The sequence below is a fragment of the Lepidochelys kempii genome, chromosome 3, assembly GCF_965140285.1.
Source record: "Lepidochelys kempii isolate rLepKem1 chromosome 3, rLepKem1.hap1, whole genome shotgun sequence".
Classification (NCBI taxonomy): Eukaryota; Metazoa; Chordata; order Testudines; family Cheloniidae; genus Lepidochelys; species Lepidochelys kempii.
Window position 1 is genome coordinate 116,217,797 of NC_136382.1, and position 22,023 is coordinate 116,239,819.

At 42.8% G+C, this 22,023-nt stretch overlaps 1 protein-coding gene across 10 annotated transcripts in view; it reads left to right on the forward strand.

Annotated features, from left to right (window-relative positions):
• The window catches only part of ESR1 (estrogen receptor 1), a 257,789-nt gene that overhangs the window by 174,991 nt on the left and 60,775 nt on the right, over window positions 1-22,023 (forward strand). For all 10 annotated transcript variants that reach the window (XM_073337674.2, XM_073337671.2, XM_073337679.2 and 7 more), the window contains one exon: window positions 4,239-4,574. In XM_073337674.2, the coding sequence (XP_073193775.1) occupies window positions 4,239-4,574 (336 nt within the window). The remainder of the gene's footprint in view (window positions 1-4,238; window positions 4,575-22,023) is intronic.

A 22,023-nucleotide genomic window follows, 5' to 3' on the forward strand; every position in this document is an offset into this window, starting at 1 on the left:
AAACAAAACAACAAAATCAGACATTAAATAAAAATAATATGCTCCATCTAGAAAATAAGCACATCATCCACACTTTCATGAGCAGGCAGAGAGTCCTGTGAAAACAGATGGTCTTTACACCATGCAATGAAGGTTGACAAACTGACTCTTTTGAACCAATGTGGAAGTGAATTCCAGAATTGAGGTGTCCTATCAGCAGCCACCACACATGCAAATCAAGGCAATATTAGAAAGAACACTGCACTCTAGCTGATCTGAAAGATCGTGGTGAAACAGAGAGACAGGTGATATCTCAGGTATGTATGGTCCAACCCAGATAAGACTTTAAAGATCACTTTTTCAACACTTTAAATTGCATTCATAGGCAAAAAGATGTCACCGGAAGCTACAGTTTGCAATGTCATGTGCGGCAATGTATGTACTACATATTAGCACAATATTTTACAAAAAAATGTAACAAGCATTGAGTGTATTGGTTGTCATATGCATGACTGTACCATGTTGTATGTACCAGTTGACTGTACCACTAATCATCTCTGGAATGAGAGATTTAGCTTAGTGCTTACTGAATTGATGAAGGTCTACAAATGTGTGGTGTTTAGATGTTGCTTGTAATTATTAGAATTGGGAGCACTGGCTGTTGAGAGTCTGAAAGGACATGAAACAGGAAGGAGGGGGGAGGAGTTGAAGAGGCTGAGTGAGAGCTACTGAGGGTGCAACAGTAGCTTGGAAAAAAGGTTTCCACTTTAAAAAATAAAGTCCTGTTGAAGTATGTTAGTACCTTGCCTGTTTACTACAACATGTTCCTCTGCAGTATGGATAGAAGGCAACAAGTTTAGCAGACTTATGAAGTCGTCAGATCCTCCTAGCTCCATCCTACAATGCAGTACCTTACTTTTAGAAATTACTTCAAAACCTCTGCTCCTAGCAATAATCATGAGCACTATCAGAAGGGGCTCCAGGAATGAAATGTGGGTGTGTAGAACAATTTTGACACACCTATCAAAAACAAGTGAGCCAAAGCAACAATGACATGCTATGTCTCTCCAATTTGTTTTTTTCTTGTTTAGTACAGAAATAGTCTTTTGGGTTTATATCCTGAGCTCATGTTATGGAGCTCAGCTAACTTACACCATGTGAAGATCTGGCCCTCTGCATCTTGATCACAGGAACACAAACAATATTGCTAACTTTATCCATGCCTTGCTAGAATCTTCCATTTTTAAATTTGACCTTGATCCTGCACAGGGATTGGCCAACATGTACCTTTATGCTGGTGTAAAGTCAGTGGGACCCCATGTGGGTGGATTGCTGTGCAGGATCAGCTCCATAGTGTGTTTTGGTTTCAAGAAGAACATATTTAGAGCATAGACAAAACTTGTAGAAAACCAGAGTAAACATGGATTGCAAGACACAATTCACCTGTATGGAAATTTAGTGTATACAGTTATTGAATCTTGGAATATTTCTGTGCCTAAAATGTTCATGTAATCTTTTTTTGTCTTCAGTGCAGGTCTGTTTGACCACTGAGTGGTATTACCTGGTGTTGGTTTACACCATATCACATGTTGTGCTCTAACTGAATGTTCTCTCATCTTCTTTTTATAGAATATCAGGGTTGGAAGGGACCTCAGGAGATCATCTAATCCAACCCCCTGCTCAAAGCAGGACCAATCCCCAATTTTTGCCACAGCTCCCTAAATGGCCCCCTCAAGGATTGAACTCACAATGCTGGGTTTAGCAAGCCAATGCTCAAACCACTGAGCTATCCCCCGCCCCGTTTGCTGTAATGAGCCATGTGACTTTATCAGGAATATAAATAATTTGGTGGTATAGAGGATGTGTGAGGAGGAATTGTGATGAGACCGTCTTGTCTCTACCCCCAGACACAAAGCTTTCTCATGACCTTAGTGCCAGTTCAGATGTCGTCTTCTGATTTCAACCTCTCCTAACACCAGACTTATCATTCTGTGAAACAACGATCTGGGAAGAAGGAATGACTGGATAGACAAAGCATAAAAGAAAGTCTTTTTCACACACAACAGAACGTTGCATTCTTGCTACTGCCAAGTGATGATTTTTAATAGATGGGTTTTGGGGTGGGTTTTGCCTACACAAAATGGGCATGAATTTGTATGTCTATCTGTCTGACTATTGATTATATAATGTTAATGACAGCAAGCAGATAAATGTTAACAGGTTTCATAGACATGCACTTTTTATATTTCAATCAATCAGATTTTTTTTTAAAGCAGAGATGTTTTGAATCAGTGGTTCTATAATCCAGGATGTGGTGAAGTTATGATGTGTTCAAATATATGTGAACCACGTGGTTTTTTCCACACAATTGTGCCTGTTGATTTCATAGGCAAATTTTAATTCACAAACATCATAGTCCTAAAACCATGCAACAGAAAATAGCAATTAAGATCTCTTATTCAATAGTCCCCAGTAATCTACTGTGAGAATTGGTGTAGGATGAAGTTTTGCCAAAATATCTTTTGTTCTGGCTGTTAGGAAGCCTTTGTGGTAGGAAAAAAGCAATGAATTTATGAAAAATGGGAACAGCAAACCTTTTAAGGTACTTAGCTAAGAAAAAATATTAGTTTAACTAATCGGCAAAACATGAAAAGGTCAGGTGATGGGTATGAGAGATTTAATGAATCCAATGTATGTGGAAAGATTAATTGAATATGGTTAGAGGAGCTACAGGATTTTAGTAGATTAGAATAAAAATTCTGCCCTCTTCACGCTGCCCTAGTTCAGTGAAGTGTCATTTTTCTGCGGGAAGATATTTATTCATATAGATCAGAGATTCTCAGCCTGGAGGTCATGAACAGGTTTCAGGAGAGTCATGGCCACCCTCCCTTTCTTTATGTGGAGTGTGTGTGTGCCTTCTTATCTTGTAACATTGGTTCACATTATGGAAAAGTTTGAAAACCATTTGTATGGATGTTTGCTCATAGAAAGTGAGCACTGTGCTGGGGTGGCAAGGGTGGTGTCAGTGCTACCAAATTTGGGGCCCCTTGTTATATTTAAAGCACGCCTATAAGCGTGAAGATTTTGACACCTTTGAGAGGGCTTGAGATGAATTGCTTTTCAGTGGGTGCAGTGAGTGCCCAATATGACACATCCACCCCACCCAAACAGCATGATATCTCTTGACCACTCTCTGGTGGTTTTTCTAAACTATTCTCCCAGCCTCCTCCCCAGTTCCCTATCTTCTGTCTTCTCTCTGCGTTGATGGAACCCACCCAGGCCCCTTCAAAATACTTTCTTTGTAACTTTTTCCACAAAGGGAGACTTTGTTCTGTGGCCAGGCCTTTTGTTGTTACTGCTGCTGTTACTACTACTATGATGGGTATCCCAATCAAGGAGCAGGGCCTCACTCTGCTAAGCACTATCCAAACAAGTAACAAAGACAGTTCATGCTCCAGAAATTTTACAGTCCAGGTGTATTTTCTGTGCTTCTCTTCACTTAAGAGAGGTCACATGGCAACCCTCTTGTGATCTTATCATTTTATATTTTCCTTATTATGTACTTTTTGTTTACTTTATGCAGCATTCATTACCATAGTATCTGAACAACGTATGATAGGGAAAACCTCCCTGAGTGGTTCTTCCCCACTAACAAAGAACAAGTGCTCAGTGCTGGTTTAAGCTATAATTAAAATAATTTGTTAGTGTGGAAAGCCTTAAGAGGCTTGGACCAGCACCACAGCATTCATGAGCAGTTTTGGGGTCCAACATTTGTGATCTATTTAAGCCACACATAGCGTTCAGCTATCTCTGATGACCTGCTCAGTGAAACATGTGTGATTAATTGTATGCTAGAAGCTAGGGCATGCTTTGGCAGTTCATGTAGTAGGACAATATTTATTCAGTTCAGTTGCTGGTTGTGTTTTGTTTTGTTTTGTTTTTGAGAGGAGTGGCGCATCAAATCATGGCTCCCCCAGGCTGGTGTTTGACAAGCACGTCCCAAAGCCAAATCCATTGAAATGTTATGAATCACTTACAATAAAGAATCATTCTTAATGTTATACTTTACAAATATACATAGCATTCCCCCTGTGTACTAGCTTAAGGTTCTATGGTTATGACTGATTCTTGGGAAAACAAACCCAAAAGGAGTTCTGCATGACTCTATACAAACATCTGCTGATTGGTTGAAGTTATAAACATGAGTAGTTGTACAGGTTTAAGGAAAAGAAGCTAATCAGATTCTTATGTGTCTCCAGGGATCCGAAAAGACCGCAGAGGTGGGCGGATGCTGAAATACAAACGTCAAAGAGAGGAGCAGGATGCCAGGAATGGAGGGACTACTTCTATTGAGATGAGAACCCCCACCCTCTGGACAAGTCCTCTTGTGATTAAGCATAGCAAGAAGAACAGTCCAGCTTTGACCCTGACAGCAGAGCAGATGGTCAGCGCCTTGCTGGAAGCTGAGCCGCCCATAGTCTATTCAGAGTATGATCCTAACCGACCTTTCAGTGAAGCCTCCATGATGACCCTGTTGACCAGCCTTGCAGACCGGGAACTGGTGCACATGATCAACTGGGCAAAAAGGGTCCCAGGTAAGAAAATAGATCATTCGAACAGTGGTTAACTGGAAAAGTTCCAATATTACTTTTAAGTGAGGGAATTTCCTTCTCCCTCTCCCTACTCCACAGACACAGTTTCCTCATTATCTACAAATCATTCATTTAAATATCCTTATCTGTAAAATTACAAATTTCATGTGGTGCTCCTTAGAAGGAAACTTTTGGGAAACGCAGGTAAAACTTTAGGGAAAAAATCTTGTTCAGAAAAATTCGTTACTGTAGATTATAATATATTGTCTGCCAAATATAATAGATAGCTTGGAGGTAACTGGCACCAGGATATAATCTTTCATTGCCAGGTCAGTGAATCAAACTTTGCCTAGATCTGTTACAAATGCAAGTTTTTGCTGTATAAAAGAGATTCAGAGGCCTATGTGAAATGGACTAGTTATCATGGGTCTATTTCCTAGCAAACAGGTGTCCAGACCACAAAACGCTACCAAGTTTGGCACTGATCGGCACCCTTTATGACAGTCCAAGCAGAGAAACCAATGAGTGGTCATTAAAAACCCTCTGATGTCTGAAGGTCGTCCGAGTTGAAGGTCATTGACAGGGTAGTGTGGGGAAGATTGCATTTCTGCTGAATGGACTGATCCTGTTCTGTGGATAAAAAGAAGATACCAGCCTCCAGAGCTATCAGTCCAATACCCTTCATAAGCATTATATTCACTAAACATTTATTATGCATGCTGAATCTTTAATTTTATCACAGAACTTCTCTTTACTAGGCCTACTGGTACAATATACCTACTAGTATGTTTTGCCTAGTTTAGCCAATTTTTAATCTCTTTAATTTCATATTCTAGCCCTTTATTTCATTAACATTTATGTAGATTCTGTGAACAACTGTTCTGAGAATGTCCACTACTACAGATTTAGTTAGGTCAAATGCTGTAGGTCATGCCTCTTTTCTGTGTCCTTCACTTAAACTTGGCAAAACTTTACTTAGTAAATCAATAACACACACAGTCTGTTTTCCAGTCCTTATGTGTTGTTGTTGTTTTTTTAACAACTTTTCACATGTCACTTAGTGGGCTCAAGCTGTGATCAATGAAAAGCTGTAAGGGATGTGTCATTTCTCATAGTAACTTAAAGGAAATCACATGGGGAATTTTATTTTTAACATAGTTGCATTTTTAGGACCTGAAGTCAATGTGAGCCTTTCCATTAATTTCTGTGTGCTTTTGAACAGGCCTCTACAACGTATTTTTGAAATAGGGACCTTAATGTTTAAAGCTATTGGTCATACTAATTTAAACACAGTAATGGCAGTGTGGACTAGAAAGGCTGAATTAAAAATCTCTTCTCTGATGATAGAGACTAGAATGTCTGTTGCATGGAAAAGAGAAGCACACTGCACTGTTGTCTTGCTCTAGAAAAATATCTCAAGTTTTGTATTAATTTACATTTACCATTTATAGGAATTTGAAAATGGTTCTCTCATTTAAAGGAACTTGTCCTACAAACACCCTTTAATCACCTGAGGACCAGACATAGAGTTTAATTATGTGTGATCTTACACTGTTGTGCAAGTTAGTGGAAAGGGCACACGGAGCCTTCCTCCTGCTTACATCCCTGTGAAAAGTCCAAGCATGGCAGCAGTCCTTGTGTCCCTGTGAACAAAGTCTGCTCAAGGTCTCTGCTACTTGCTTCTAGTAGGACTGGTGGAGCACAAGCAACATCCTGTCATAGGGTATCACAGAGGGTTTGCACATCTTTCACATAATGCCTCTTGGAACTCCCCTGCAGAGGTGTGTCTGCCACAAATGAATTCATAATATACACTCACGGGCCACTCTAGGTTTTTCACCTTCGTTAAGATCGGGGTCTCAAACACACGGCCCGCGGGGTTATTTTCTGCGGCCTGCCAGCTTCCCGCCTCACCACCGTCCCTGCAGCATTTACCTAGAGCGGCTCCAGCCTGGCGCACACTGAGGGCAGGGCAGGCTCCCTCCCTCCCTGCCTGCCTGCCCTGCCCGCTCCGGGAAGCAGCCGGGACTTGAGGGAATGGGGGGGCGGGGAGGACACAGGGGTCTGTGTGTTGCCCTGGCCACTCCTCCACCCAGACCCCTGTACCCTCCCCCCCCCCCACAGGTCCCGGCCGCTTCCCGGAGCGGCGCAGCGGTAGGCAGGGAGGGAGCCTGCCCTGTCCCTGGTGCGTGCCAGGCCGGACCCACCCTCCACACCCCTCCTGCACCCGACCCCCTGCCTTAAGCCCCCTGTCGCACCCCCCTGCACTCCACACCCCTGCCCTGAGCCCCCTTCTGCACCCTGCACCCCTCCGGCATCCCGACCCCCTGCCCTGAGCCGCACCCTGATCTCTTGCCCTGAGCCCCCTGATGCACCCCGTCTGCACCCCAACCCCCTGCTGCACCCCGTCTGCACCCCAACCCCCTGCTGCACCCTGCACCCCCGGGGGGCAGGGAGGGGGCAGAGTTGGGGTGGGGATTTCAGGGAAGGGGTTGGAATGGGGGCTGGGAAGAGGCGGGGTAGGGACGGGGCCAGGGCAGCTGTGGGGGTGGTGGTCTCTTTCTCTAAGGTGGTTTTGGGGGTGGAAAGGGTGTTTTAATGTGTGGTTATTGTGGAAGGTGTGAATCTTCAAGACCCATTTGAACATGAAAGAGGGTGAGGACCTGACATACTGGGTTTGGGTAATTATTCCATAGAAAAGGCAGCATGGAAGAAACTGAAGTGGCAAAAGAACATGAATAGAGTAGTGAGACTGGCTGCACTGGCTGAGTAAAGGGGGCACAGGAGAAAGATAAGGACATGATCTGAGAGGTAGGTCAAGGCCAATACGTGCAGGCCCTTTAAGGCAAGGACAAAAAGTTTAAACTTGATGCAATGGGCAATGGTGATTTAATGGAGGGATATGAAATGGGACTACATATGTGGTAGTATCTATGTGATAAACTGCAGAGCCATCTGATACATTGCATTAATCATACACCTTTGTCCACCTCATCTGCCTAGTAATCCTCTGGTGGGACTACTTTCAAAGTTCCAAACCTCTGAGTAGCTTCAAACAACTGCTTTTTTAAAAAAAGAAACCACGCACCTTTTCCCAAAATGTTTTCTTCTTTCCTCACAAAATTAGTTTACACTGACAGGCAATTTTCAGTCTATGACAAGTAGACTGTGTAATGTAGGACTTCAAATGTTGCATTATTTTATAAGAAAAAGGGGTTTGTGGAAGGAGGAGGATTTGCAAAATTTTAGTTATGATTTTTCTTTCCCTCTGAATATTGTACAGTGGGACTCATGATTAGTAAGGTAGCGTCGCTTGGTGTAGGGATATAAAATATTCTGGATAAAAGTTTGACAACACCATCAAACATTTCTAAAACGCTTTTCTGTAATACAGACAATGCCAATAGAATCCATATGGTGTGGTGTGATATAGAGGTTTTACTAATACTCTTTGCGCATGACCTGCAAAACTTATTGGTAGCCTCAGCACTCATGAGTTAATGCAGCTCTCCTGAACTCGTATACAGATAATACCTTTATAACATACTATCTTGTATTGTCTTTCTCTTCCATAAAGTGAAATTTGTCCCTATGCACAGGGCCAGCACAAGACCTATGCACCTCTTAAATCAGACTTAGTAGTGCATAGGCCTTGTGCTGGCTCTCTGCCCAGCAGTAAATTTCACCCTGGCTGAATAGCTCTATAATATGGCACTAAATGATTGAAATGGCTACCAACAACAATTATGCATCCAAACAGAATGTGAAAATACTACTGACTTTCCTTCTTCCACAAATATGCTGCAGCATCTGTGCAAAAGTCCAGATTATGAACTTTGAGGGCCTAGTTTTTTGAGGTGTTCTTCACCTCATTGTGGGTGTGCTGTACCTTAAACGCCTATTGATGTTAATGTGAGTTGAAAGTGCTGAGCGCCTTGCAGGTTTTGGGCCTAAATCTTTCGCTCTAAAATTGTAGACTGGCTCTCTACAATCCTTGTGTTGCAGAGATATCTTATGAACACCAACATTTAAAGGGGACGTATCTGGTGATAATATTTTGCCCATTTATAGCATCTCACATTTGAATATCTCATACTATTTTACAAATATTGATGGATTATGCATTACAGCAACCTTTTGAATTAGGGAAACAGTATTATACACCTTTTATACATAAGTAAGCGCTCTGACTGCATTTAAATGAGTTTCTGTTCTGAGAAATAATCTTGTGAAAATATCATCGTGTTCCAAATCTATCAATCAACTATTTCCATATCCAATTTCCTAAAGTGACAAGTAAAATGATATTTTTTTCTAACTGCAAACTCCAGTCTGAGTTTTGAGAGACAAGATGAGTATTTTTACCAGGAATAAAGGCAATTAGACCTGCAATTACACCTGTGCAACTTCACGGTCTTCAATGGGGTTGCATCGGTGTGTAACAAATCAGAACTTGGTAATCACTTCTGCTAGTGCACAGTACAAAGCAGGCTGGGTTAACCCTGGTTATGTTGACTTGGGGAGGAGGACAAGAAAGGGTCCATTTTCATAAAATCACTTTTCAGAGTAGAATCACATTTTGAGTAGCTAGATGAAAGTGCAATGCATGGAGTTAATGGAAGAAACAAGGACAGAGCCTAGGAGTCCTGAATCCTTGTTTGTTGATCTAACCACTAGACTAGACTCTTACTACATTTACCAAAACAAACATGTCCAGTATCAATATTATGTTACCTTTTCGAGCCCAATAACTGTGCTAAATCTACTCAGTCATTCAACATGACATTTGCTAGGATCTTAAGAAACTAAGTAAGCAACAAATGAAACAGCTGTCACTGTTAAATTCATTTTTCCTTTCTGTTGATGGAAGTGGAAGCTATTGTACTATACCCAGATGTACAGACACTCTTTTCTCGATCTGTGTATTACATAATTTTTTAACATTAGCTTTAATTAAATTTTTAAATCTATTCTCCGTTTCCTTGTTGATCCAGCTCTTTCTTGTACCTGTATTCAGTGTCTGAGGTTTGTATCTATTCTAATCTCTGATTGGCATATTGTATCAGAATCAGTCCAGTAACTTGAGTGATGTTTCTAAATTACTATTTTCTGATGTGGCAGCCTGATCTCTGTACCCCCCGAAAAGCAAGCTCCAATGTCAAAGTATAACGTGATTACTAGCTGAGGCCCTGAGGAAAACTCTCAGGTGACAATGCAGCTCACAATTGGCTAAGTTCACTGCAGATTCGTTTTCACCTCCTTTGAAGCATCATGTATGGGCTACTGGCGCAAATAATATATCAGCGTAGATGGGTAAAGAGTCTGATCTAGGATGGCATAGCCTGGCTCTCTGTCCTCCTCTGAATGTGTGCACTATATAAATGTTTTTGAGCCTGCTACAGCATTGGAGCTAATATACTTGGGATTTTTTTACATTTAGGCTCATGGTTTTAGACCCCGGGGGGTCCGAGGTTCTATCTCTGCTGCCAGTAACACATCCACAGGCATCACAGTATTATAGCAATCCTGATGAAATAGCAATGCTGGGAATTAGTGTACAGTATTTTATTTTTCATATATACCACTGTATTCATGTCTGGAGCATCACATGCAAGGAAGGAAGTTAGTACTTTCAGTGGTTCAGTTGATGAGTTAATTTTGCCTTCTATGACCAGATAACTGGCTCTGTGGATGAGGGGAAAGCAGTGGACGTATTGTTCCTTGACTTTAGCAAAGCTTTTGACATGTTCTCCCACAGTATTCTTGCCAGCAAGTTAAAGAAGTATGGGCTGGATGAATGGACTATAAGGTGAATAGAAAGTTGGCTAGATTGTCGGGCTCAATGTGAAGTGATCAATGGCTCCATGTCTAGTTGGCAGCCGGTATCAAGTGGAGTGCCCCAAGGGTCGGTCCTGGGGCTGGTTTTGTTCAATATCTTCATAAATGATCTGGAGGATGGTGTGGATTGCACCCTCAGCAAGTTTGCAGATGACAGTAAACTGGGAGGAGAGGTAGATACGCTGGAGGGTAGGGATAGGATAGAGAGGGCCCTAGACAAATTAGAGGATTGGGCCAAAAGAAATCTGATGAGGTTCAACAAGGACAAGTGCAGAGTCCTGCAGTTAGGACGGAAGAATCCCATGCACCGCTACAGACTAGGGACCGAATGGCTCGGCAGCAGTTCTGCAGAAAAGGATCTAGGGGTTACAGTGGGCGAGAAGCTGGATATGAGTCAACAGTGTGCCCTTGTTGCCAAGAAAGCCAATGGCATTTTGGGATGTATACGTAGGGGCATTGCCAGCAGATCGAGGGACGTGATCGTTCCCCTCTATTCGACATTGGTGAGGCCTCATCTGGAGTACTGTGTCCAGTTTTGGGCCCCACACTACAAGAAGGATGTAGAAAAATTGGAAAGAGTCCAGCGGAGGGCAACAAAAATGATTAGGGAACTGGACACATGACTTACGAGGAGAGGCTGAGGGAACTGGGATTGTTTTAGCCTGCAGAAGAGAAGAATGAGGGGGGATTTGATAGCTGCTTTCAACTACCTGAAAGGGGGTTCCAAAGAGGATGGATCTAGACTGTTCTCAGTGGTAGCTGATGACAGAACAAGGAGTAATGGTCTCAAGTTACAGTGGGGAAGGTTTAGGTTGGATATTAGGAAAAACTTTTTCACTAGGAGGGTGGTGAAACACTGAAATGCGTTACCTAGGGAGGTGGTGGAATCTCCTTCCTTAGACATTTTTAAGGTCAGGCTTGACAAAGCCCTGGCTGGGATGATTTAGTTGGGGATTGGTCCTGCTTTGAGCAAGGGGTTGGACTAGATGACCTCCTGAGGTCCCTTCCAACCCTGATATTCTATGATTCTATGAGCATGCTTGAGTGGATGTTTGCTAGATGTTTAGGTTGTATAAATAGTGGAGGGGCAGAGGGGAGAGAGAAGGTAGTTTTGAGGAGTTTTGGATTAAAAAGTGCAGTTTTTGGCACAGCTGGTACAAGCTTGGCTAATTATTTATTCTGAGTACAGTAGCTGAACAGTTTAATGGCCCTAAAATGGTACATTGAGCATATAGGCTTTGAAGTTTTGAGATGATTCACGGTGCTGTACTTATTTTATGGTTTCATGAACTGAGAAGATAAACATTTTGGCACTGAATTTTTATTTTAAAGCTGCAGAAGTTGCTATTTTCTTAAGATATTGTTTTCTTATTTGACCTCCTAAATTGCTCTGTTTGTTAAATTAGGAACAGTGTGTGAAGGGACCAACAATAGCCACTATTTTACACTGTGTTTTACTGACAGCAAAAAAAAAAAATGTTGTTTGAAGGAAGGTACTGATATACTGAAGTGCATATTGCTTCTGTACGTGTTTAGGTACACGGTGGTTTGCAGCACTATTCAGTGTAGTAGCCTTCCTGACAATAGATGATCCATACCCCTGATGCTGTTAATCCAGGCAAATAAAGGTTCATTTAGTACCAGTAACTCTAGTTGTTGTTTAAACCCTCTAAAATATTCATTCCGTTTTCTTATCTCAGTTGGCTAATGAGCTGTATTGGAGACTGTGACAATGTTATCAAGTAATATTCTATTTGTAATCAGTTGTGGGTTTCTTTGGCAGAGCTGGCATATACCACACTCTGGAGGTTTGGTACCCCACAGAGGGAAGATTAAAAGAACTAAATATGTAGCTAAATGAAAAATGATGACGAACCTGATTCTGATTCCAAACCAGCTGTATATTAGTGTAACTTCAGTGAAGTTACTATTGATTTACATGGGTGTAAGTGAGATTAAAAAATCCCAATGGCAGGATATAGTAACCACCTATAAGCCTCTGAAGATTGTAGACAACAAATAGAGAGAGGTATTGGTCCAAGGGAAGTATAACTAGGAGTAATGAGATGAAATAAAGCAAAAGGAAAGCTGAATACCAAGTAAAACCTTCCTAATACTCTGATCTGTTAGTTTGTGGACTAGTCCCTGTGTCTAGAGCCCCATCGCTTGAAATTGTTTATATCTAGTCAGGACAAAAAACTGATGAATATGCTGTCAGGAACAATGCTGTTCTGATGTGGCAATGGGCAAGGCTATTAATAAATAGTAGGAATGGTTTACTTAGTACCATAAATATATGTCATTCTTTACAAACATAGAGTAAGGTATGTTCCCTGCCCCATTGAGCTTCCAATAGAAGATGGACCAGACAAATTAATATGACAAGACATGGGAGAATAGTTTAGAGAAGAAACTGCAAGGAGAGATTATAGGTAAGGAGAAGAAAGAAATATCCATGTAAGAAGTTGATTCACAAGAGAAGAGAAGGGTTTGGAAAAACTGGAAGTTAGTATCGCAAGAATAGGAGTAGCATGTTAGAAGACACAAAGGCAAGAAGGCAAAACATAAATAAAAGGAAGATTAAGTTTTAAGGATTGGGGGGGAGCATAGGGTTCAGCAGTGGGAGTAAGGGGAAAGGAGATCAGAGATATGTGTGTATATATAGACTGGGAGGTGAGGACAGGTGTTGGAATTTGATGTGGAGACATATGAGGAAAACCAGAAAATAAATGGTTATAGTAATCAAGGTGACGGACCAAGTTGTGGGTAAAGGTTTTAGCAGTAAAGACATGGAAAGGTGGCTGAATATCTTTTCCATCTTTAATGTTTATAATTATCTGTTAAGACTCCTAGGAGATTAAAGCAGTAGCCTAACACTAATACCACATATCTGTTTTGTTTTCTCCTTCCAAGATGCTGCACATGTTGTTACTTTTAGGCTGAATTTCAGAGATTACTTTGAGTTTTAAAACAGGCTAATATGAACTGTTGGGTTTGTTAAGCAGAATGATGTGTGTACTAACCTGCAGGTCATAGCAAGGCCTGTGAACGAACACAGATGAACTCTCTTGGAGCTTTCCACCCTGTTTTTGAATTGTGTGAGGACTTTGGGTAGACATGAGCTGTTGTTGTGGGCAGAGTCCAGTGAAATATAAAGAGGAGAAAGAACTGCTGATGCAGTTAATGTGATGGCAGTGAGCAGAACATTTGGGAGTAGGGAGAGCTCATATTCCAGTGTAGCATTTGTGCTCATATAAATAAGAGGAATTACTATTGGCTGAGTGTAATTAAGAGAAAGGAAGCAAAATTACTCCACCCTAGGCCAGCATCCCTCAGTACCACAGGTACTAATGCGGGGAGTGGACTAGATGATACATCTGAGGGAAGGGAACAGAAGGAGACTCCGCCGATTGGAAGGCATGAAATGTACTGTCCTGGGGTTGGGGGTTCCACGACCACCGCTCCCAAGAGAAGGAGGCGGGTGGTGGTGGTCGGGGACTCTCTCCTCAGGGGGACTGAGTCATCTATCTGCCATCCCGACCGGGAAAACCGAGAAGTCTGCTGCTTGCCAGGAGCTAGGATTCACGATGTGACGGAGAGACTGCCGAGACTCATCAAGCCCTCAGATCGCTACCTCTTCCTGCTTCTCCACGTGGGCACCAATGATACTGCCAAGAATGACCTTGAGCGGATCACTGCGGACTACGTGGCTCTGGGAAGAAGGACAAAGGAGTTTGAGGCGCAAGTGGTGTTCTCGTCCATCCTCCCCGTGGAAGGAAAAGGCCTGGGCAGAGACCTTCGAATCGTGGAAGTCAACGAATGGCTACGCAGGTGGTGTCGGAGAAAAGGCTTTGGATTCTTTGACCATGGGATGTTGTTCCAAGAACGAGGAGTGCTAGGCAGAGACGGGCTTTACCTAACGAAGAGAGGGAAGAGCATCTTCGCAAGCAGGCTGGCTAACCTAGTGAGGAGGGCTTTAAACTAGGTTCACCGGGGGAAGGAGACCAAAGCCCTGAGGTAAGTAGGGAAGTGGGATGCCGGGAGGAAGCAGGAGCATGAGAGAGGGCAGGGGTCCTGCCTCATACTGACAAAGAGGGACAAACAGCGAGTTATCTCAAGTGCCTATACACAAATGCAAGAAGCCTGGGAAACAGGCAGGGAGAACTGGAAGTCCTGGCAAAGTCAAGGAATTATGATGTGATTGGAATAACAGAGATTTAGTGGGATAACTCACATGACTGGAGTACTGTCATGGATGGATATAAACTCTTCAGGAAGGACAGGCAGGGCAGAAAAGGTGGGAGAGTTGCACTGTATGTAAGGGAGCAGTATGACTGCTCAGAGCTCAAGTATGAAACTGCAGAAAAACCTGAGTGTTTCTGGATTAAGTTTAGAAGTGTGAGGAACAAGAGTGATGTCGTGGTGGGAGTCTGCTATAGACCACCGGACCAGGGGGATGAGATGGACGAAGCTTTCTTCCGGCAACTCACAGAAGTTACTAGATTGCAGGCCCTGGTTCTCATGGGAGATTTCAATCACCCTGATATCTGCTGGGAGAGCAATACAGCAGTGCACAGACAATCCAGGAAGTTTTTGGAAAGGGTAAGGGACAATTTCCTGGTGCAAGTGCTGGAGGAACCAACTAGGGGCAGAGCTCTTCTTGACCTGCTGCTCACAAACCGGGAAGAATTAGTAGGGGAAACTAAAGTAGATGGCAACCTGGGAGGCAGTGACCATGAGATGGTCGAGTTCAGGATCCTGACACAGGGAAGAAAGGAGAACAGCAGAATACGGACCCTGGACTTTAGAAAAGCAGACTTGGACTCCCTCAGGGAACTGATGGGCAGGATCCCCTGGGAGAATAACATGAGGGGGAAAGGAGTCCAGGAGAGCTGGCTGTATTTCAAAGAATCCTTATTGAGGTTACAGGGACAAACCATCTCGATGTGTAGAAAGAATAGTAAATATGGCAGGTGACCAGCTTGGCTTAACAGTGAAATCTTTGCTGATCTTAACCACAAAAAAGAAGGAGGAGGAGGAGTATAAAAATATTGCTCGGGGATGCAGGAGTGTAATCAGGAAGGCCAAATCCCACCTGGAGTTGCAGCTAGCAAGAGATGTTAAGAGTAACAAGAAGGGTTTCTTCAGGTATGTTAGCAACAAGAGGAAAGTCAAGGAAAGTGTGGGCCCCTTACTGAATGAGGGAGGCAACCTGGTGACAGAGGATGTGGAAAAAGCTAATGTACTCAATGCTTTTTTTGCCTCTGTCTTCACGAACAAGGTCAGCTCCCAGACTACTGCACTGGGCAGCACAGCATGGGGAGGAGGTGACCAGCCCTCTGTGGAGAAAGAAGTGGTTCAGGACTATTTAGAAAAGCTGGACGAGCACAAGTCCTTGGGGCTGGATGCGCTGCATCCGAGAGTGCTGAAGCAGTTGGCGGATGTGATTGCAGAGCCATTGGCCATTATCTTTGAAAACTCATGGCGATCAGGGGAGGTTGCGGACGACTGGAAAAAGGCGAATGTAGTGCCCATCTTTAAAAAAGGGAAGAAGGAGGATCCTGGGAACTACAGGCCTGTCAGCCTCACCTCAGTCCCTGGAAAAATCATGGAGCAGGTCCTCAAGGAATCAATTCTAAAGCACTTAGAGGAGAGGAAAGTGATCAGGAACAGTCAGCATTGATTCACCAAGGGAAAGTCATGCTTCACTAATCTAATTGCCTTCTATGATGAGATAACTGGCTCTGTGGATGAAGGGAAAGCGATGGACGTGTTGTTCCTTGACTTTAGCAAAGCTTTTGACATGGTCTCCCACAGTATTCTTGCCAGCAAGTTAAAAAAGTATGGGCTGGATGAATGGACGCTAGGGTGGATAGAAAGTTGGCTAGATTGTCGGGCTCAACGGGTAGTGATCAATGGCTCCATGTCTAGATGGCAGCCGGTATCAAGTGGAGTGCCCCAAGGGTCGGTCCTGGGGCCAGTTTTGTTCAATATCTTCATAAATGATCTGGAGGATGGTGTGGATTGCACCCTCAGCAAGTTTGCAGATGACAGTAAACTGGGAGGAGAGGTAGATACGCTGGAGGGTAGGGATAGGATAGAGAGGGCCCTAGACAAATTAGAGGATTGGGCCAAAAGAAATCTGATGAGGTTCAACAAGGACAAGTGCAGAGTCCTGCAGTTAGGACGGAAGAATCCCATGCACCGCTACAGACTAGGGACCGAATGGCTCGGCAGCAGTTCTGCAGAAAAGGATCTAGGGGTTACAGTGGGCGAGAAGCTGGATATGAGTCAACAGTGTGCCCTTGTTGCCAAGAAAGCCAATGGCATTTTGGGATGTATACGTAGGGGCATTGCCAGCAGATCGAGGGACGTGATCGTTCCCCTCTATTCGACATTGGTGAGGCCTCATCTGGAGTACTGTGTCCAGTTTTGGGCCCCACACTACAAGAAGGATGTAGAAAAATTGGAAAGAGTCCAGCGGAGGGCAACAAAAATGATTAGGGAACTGGACACATGACTTACGAGGAGAGGCTGAGGGAACTGGGATTGTTTTAGCCTGCAGAAGAGAAGAATGAGGGGGGATTTGATAGCTGCTTTCAACTACCTGAAAGGGGGTTCCAAAGAGGATGGATCTAGACTGTTCTCAGTGGTAGCTGATGACAGAACAAGGAGTAATGGTCTCAAGTTACAGTGGGGGAGGTTTCAGTTGGATATTAGGAAAAACTTTTTCACTAGGAGGGTGGTGAAACACTGGAATGCATTCCCAAGGGAGGTGGTGGAATCTCCTTCCTTAGATATCTTTAAGTCAGGCTTTGCAAAGCCCTGGCTGGGATGATTTAGTTGGGGATTGGTCCTGCTTTGAGCAAGGGGTTGGACTAGATGACCTCCTGAGGTCCCTTCCAACCCTGATATTCTATGATTCTATGATAATGGCTTTGCAGGTTAGGGTTAAAGTCCATAGATGTAATCACTAACTTGCTGCAGGAGGTTATTGTACCATGCACAAAATTAAATTAATACTCTATTTACACCAGGGAAGTGACTCTTTCCTAGTTATCCCACTGACTGGGAACTTTCAGCTAACTGCCTTTCTCTCTCGGATTTGTGACACTCCTCTTTGGGATCTATTTTCATAAGGGGTAATCTGCTTGTTTTGAGATTCAGGGAACTTGATTGGGATTGGGAGAAAACTATGACTCATTCAATCAAAAAGAAATGAGATGTGCCATTTTAATCTGTAAAATTTGCATTAGGAGAAACCCCAAAGAAAAATGTGTAGTTTGCCGTTTGATTTTTGAAGTGCCAAAACCAAGTAATTTGTAGTCTTCATAACCCCAATTCTGCCACTTTAAATCCTGGGTAAGGGAAAAATCTGTAAAAGAGGAAAAAATGGGAGTTCTATTAAAGAACTACTGCAGTGAAGAATCTGGCCTATTTAAAGTACCCCGATACTATAGTATACTATGGATGGAAGATAAATGTCTTTTATCTGTGTCTCTGTCTAAGAAGGTTCCATGGCTAACTTTGCTGTGGATAAAATGAGAACTGTATCTGCTGTGTGACTTCTTTAAAAGTACAGCAATAATTCATCATTTCTAAGGTTATAAAGACTCAGCAATGGAGTAGTTCCTATAAAGTGCTATGCTAACATTTCATTCCAGAAATGCAGTTACTTTACATATGTAGATGACAGCAGGACTTGAGAGATTGAATCAAGCATGGGATCCAATATTTTAGTTTCCCTGTTTCTAGAAGAGCTGTAGAACTTTTTTAGACAAATGTGGGGAGTAGAGGCCAATTCAGTTAAATTGCTGATTGTAATTATTATTTTGTGGTCATAGGCCAATAAAATGGCAGTGTCCCTCCTCTTAAAGCTTCTTTTCATACATAAATGAATGTGTAATATGAATTTAAAGTTCATCTGTCTGACATTTTTAGGTAAAAGCATTTCTCTGAGGTAGTACTTGGATACCTCTTGTTATGCCCTATTCTGCAAACACATTTCCTGAGTGTGGTGAAATCCTATTTCCTCCACCTCATAAAGCCTTGAATAGTTTGACAATTATCTGCAATCAGGCAATTGTCAAACTTCAAATTCCAGTAACCAGTCTTTCAAACATAGTTTTATTTGTTGTGGGGGAGAAGGGGTGTCAAAGCAGTATTAGAGGAAGGATACAGCCAGAAACCGGCCCTCTGAGCACAGAAAGAATAGGAGATTACATTTAAGATTGCACTGTATCTCAGAGAAAAGATATACTTCAAGTAGAACTTAAGCTGGTTGGCCAGAAAACACCCTGGAGCCAACACCTTGAAATCAATCAGTGGAAATGTGCTTACTTATCCCAGTGGTGAATTAGTATTTTTAACCTCTGGGAGGCCACTCTGAAGTTTACCTAAAGTCAAGTTTTCTCTCCTAGTACACGGTGTGAGGCTATGGAAGAAAGTGAGGTGGAAGACCTAGAGAATGGTGGAGGGGAAAAGAGATGAAGAATAGAGAGAAGAATTAAGCCTGTTCCTAAAAAAAGACTTGTAGGCCCTTCTTTGAAAGAGATGGACTATAGCTCACAAAATTAGGGTTCAGGTTTGAGACCAAATTTTACGTATCCTGCCCCAAAAGGTTCAGAGTGGATTTAGATTCGGATTACCGGTGTAGATCCTGATTTCGTTTATGCTAGGCTAGATCAAGGGGCAGATCCACAAATGGGTCTTAGGTGCCCTGCTCTGCTGTCCAGTGGCATTCACAGTCCCAACCCAAGTGCTCAAGCTCCCCATGCATTGCAGGAGAATTAGGCACTTAAGAAAGGGGTTTTCAGCAAGCTGAGTAGGGAGCTGCGTAAGCTGGCCAGTAGGAAATGCTAAGGAGAGGGGCAGAGCCTAAGCCTCAAGAGTAGTATCTCTGCTCAGGATTCACAGCCGTGAACCCTCTCCTGAAATTAGGCATCTAAGCCAAGTCAGCCCTTTCTCATGCAAAGCAAGAAATAACCCCCCATCTCATTATAAGCAATAGCTCAGTGGTTAGGGCACTCTCTTGGGATGTGGAAGCCCTGCATTTAATATCCTACTCCGAATCAGGCAGAACTTGAATGCAGAGCTCCCTCATTCCAGGAGAGTGCCCTAATTGCCAGGTAATTGTATGTGTGGAGGGTGTCCCTGTCTCTCCTGTGGAAGCTGTTCCACTTTGAATGAATAAATAAATATTGATTGAGCCAGAGAGAGAAGCAAGATATTGACCCTTTAGCTCAGTGGCTAAAGCACTCTCATGGGATGTGGGGGAGTCAAATTGAAGTCTCTGATCCAATGAATATTTAATTATGTATCCAAAGTGGAACAACTTCAGCAGGAGAGACTCACCCTAGAATACCCCATAGCCTGGCGGCTAAGGTACTCCCCTGAAGTATGGGACACTTACATTCATGTTCCAACTCAAGCAGAGCAGGGATTCAAAACTGGGGCTCCCCTATCCCAGATGAATGCTCTAACCACTGGGATATCGGGTATTCAGAGGTATGCATATGCCAGTCAGCCACAAAATTCCTGACTTGCTTGCCCCAGCTGTCCTTTGTGCGTGGCCCAATCCAATAAGCATTCTCAGAGCTCACTACTGGATTGTGCCCCACAGAGTGAGAAAGGCAGGCAACACCTAGTCTGAAAATCACCTGAGCTAGGGTGCTGAGCAACTCAGTGGCATCAGGATTTTGAACATGGCTGCCAACAGAAACTTATGCACCTCCAAAATATTAGGGTTGGAAAGGACTTCAGGAGGTCATCTAGTCCAACCTCCTGCTCAAGCAGGACCAACACCAACTAAATCATCCCAGCCAGGGCTTTGTCAAGCTGGACCTTAAAAACCTCTAAGGATGGAGATTCTACCACTTCCCTAGGTAACCCATTCCAGTGCTTCACCTCCCTCCTAGTGAAATAATTTTTCCTAATATCCAACCTAAACCTTCCCCACTGTAACTTGAGACTATTACTCCTTGTTCTGGTATCAGCTACCACTGAGAACAGTCTAGATCCATCCTCTTAGGAACCCCCTTTCAGGTAGTTGAAAGCAGCTATCAAATCCCCCCTCATTCTTCTCTTCTGCAGACTAAATAATCTCAGTTCCCTCAGCATCACCTCATAAATCATGGTCTCCAGCCCCCTAATCATTTTTGTTGTCCTCCACTGGACTCTCTCCAATTTTTCCACATCCTTCTTGTAGTGTAGGGCCCAAAACTGGACACACTACTCCAGATGAGGCCTCACCAATGCCAGATAGAGGGGAATGATCATGTCCCTTGATCTGCTGGCAATGCTCCTACTAATACAGCCCAAAATGCTCTTAGTCTTGTTGGCAACAAGAGCGCACTGTTGACTCCTATCCAGATTCTCATCCACTGCAACCCTAGGTCCTAGCAGCTGAGGAGGGTTTTTTGAGGAACTCAGTGATGCCTAAATTTTGGACTTAAACACTTGAAGTGGCAATTAGGCACCCATATCCCTTTGAAGATCTACCCACAAACCTTTAGTCTTGTATTATCCCTTTGGTTGACATTCAACCCTGTATAAATTCTTTACTCATCATATCTTGTCTAAAATTAACTGGCAAGCTCCTCACAGCAGGGAACTTATATTTCTTCTATATGGTCTTTTATGAGTGCTGGGAGGCATGTAGTACATTTGTGGGTGCAGTTAAAATAATACTAGCGAGCCAGTACTGGGCTGAGGTGGTGGCCCAGACTGGGGTTCTTTCTCTTTGCTGTCTGGTGACATAAGACCACTTTGCCTTTTCCCCCTTTTGTTATTAATACTGCAAACTCAAACCCCTTATGAATAAAAAACTTGAGAAAAATGAGTGGCAGGAAAAATAAATGTCAATTTCTGAGTCTGTTCATTCAGCTTTACCATTTCACCAGCCTAAACGCTAAGCTATTTCCCAGTGTTTTATTAGTCTGCTTACAAAATAAGGGCTACATTTTCGAGACTTAGCACACCATGCATCTGTGTGACAAAACCAGGAATTGAATATGCACATGCATGAACAAACTACTACTACTACTACTACTCGAAGCATTCAGTGTATTCATATTCTTTTTAAACTGGTGCAAATATGTTAATGTATGCCTGAGCAACTGTTTCTATCATGTGCAAAACAGCTGGAGCAACACTTATTGTCATGTGTCTGTAATTTTCATAGGAAAATGACATGCAGTTTGTTAAATTTGATCATGTTTAAAAAATGGAAGCTCAACTAACAATCCCTATAAATTATGAATCATTAAATCAAAATGTTCTCTTAGGAATTCCTTTCATAGCTCATTTTAGATGGTAAAATGCTTCCATGGTTTTGGCTTAGAAGAAGGGTCTTTAGAAAAACAAGAAGACACTATGTCCTAAGGAATATCAAATACATTGAGTAACGGTTTTCACTCTGTGGAAGAACATATTTTAGAGTAATATGTTGAAAGCAGACTCTTTTGAATGTGTGTGAGATAAATCAGCGCAGTAGCTATGCTTCACTTGTAGTGATTTAAAAATTACTTGTTTGTAAAGACGGACCTGAAATAAATCTCCACATCTGAATTCCCCTGAATTTTGTATATTCTGATCCAGACCTGAATCAAAAATT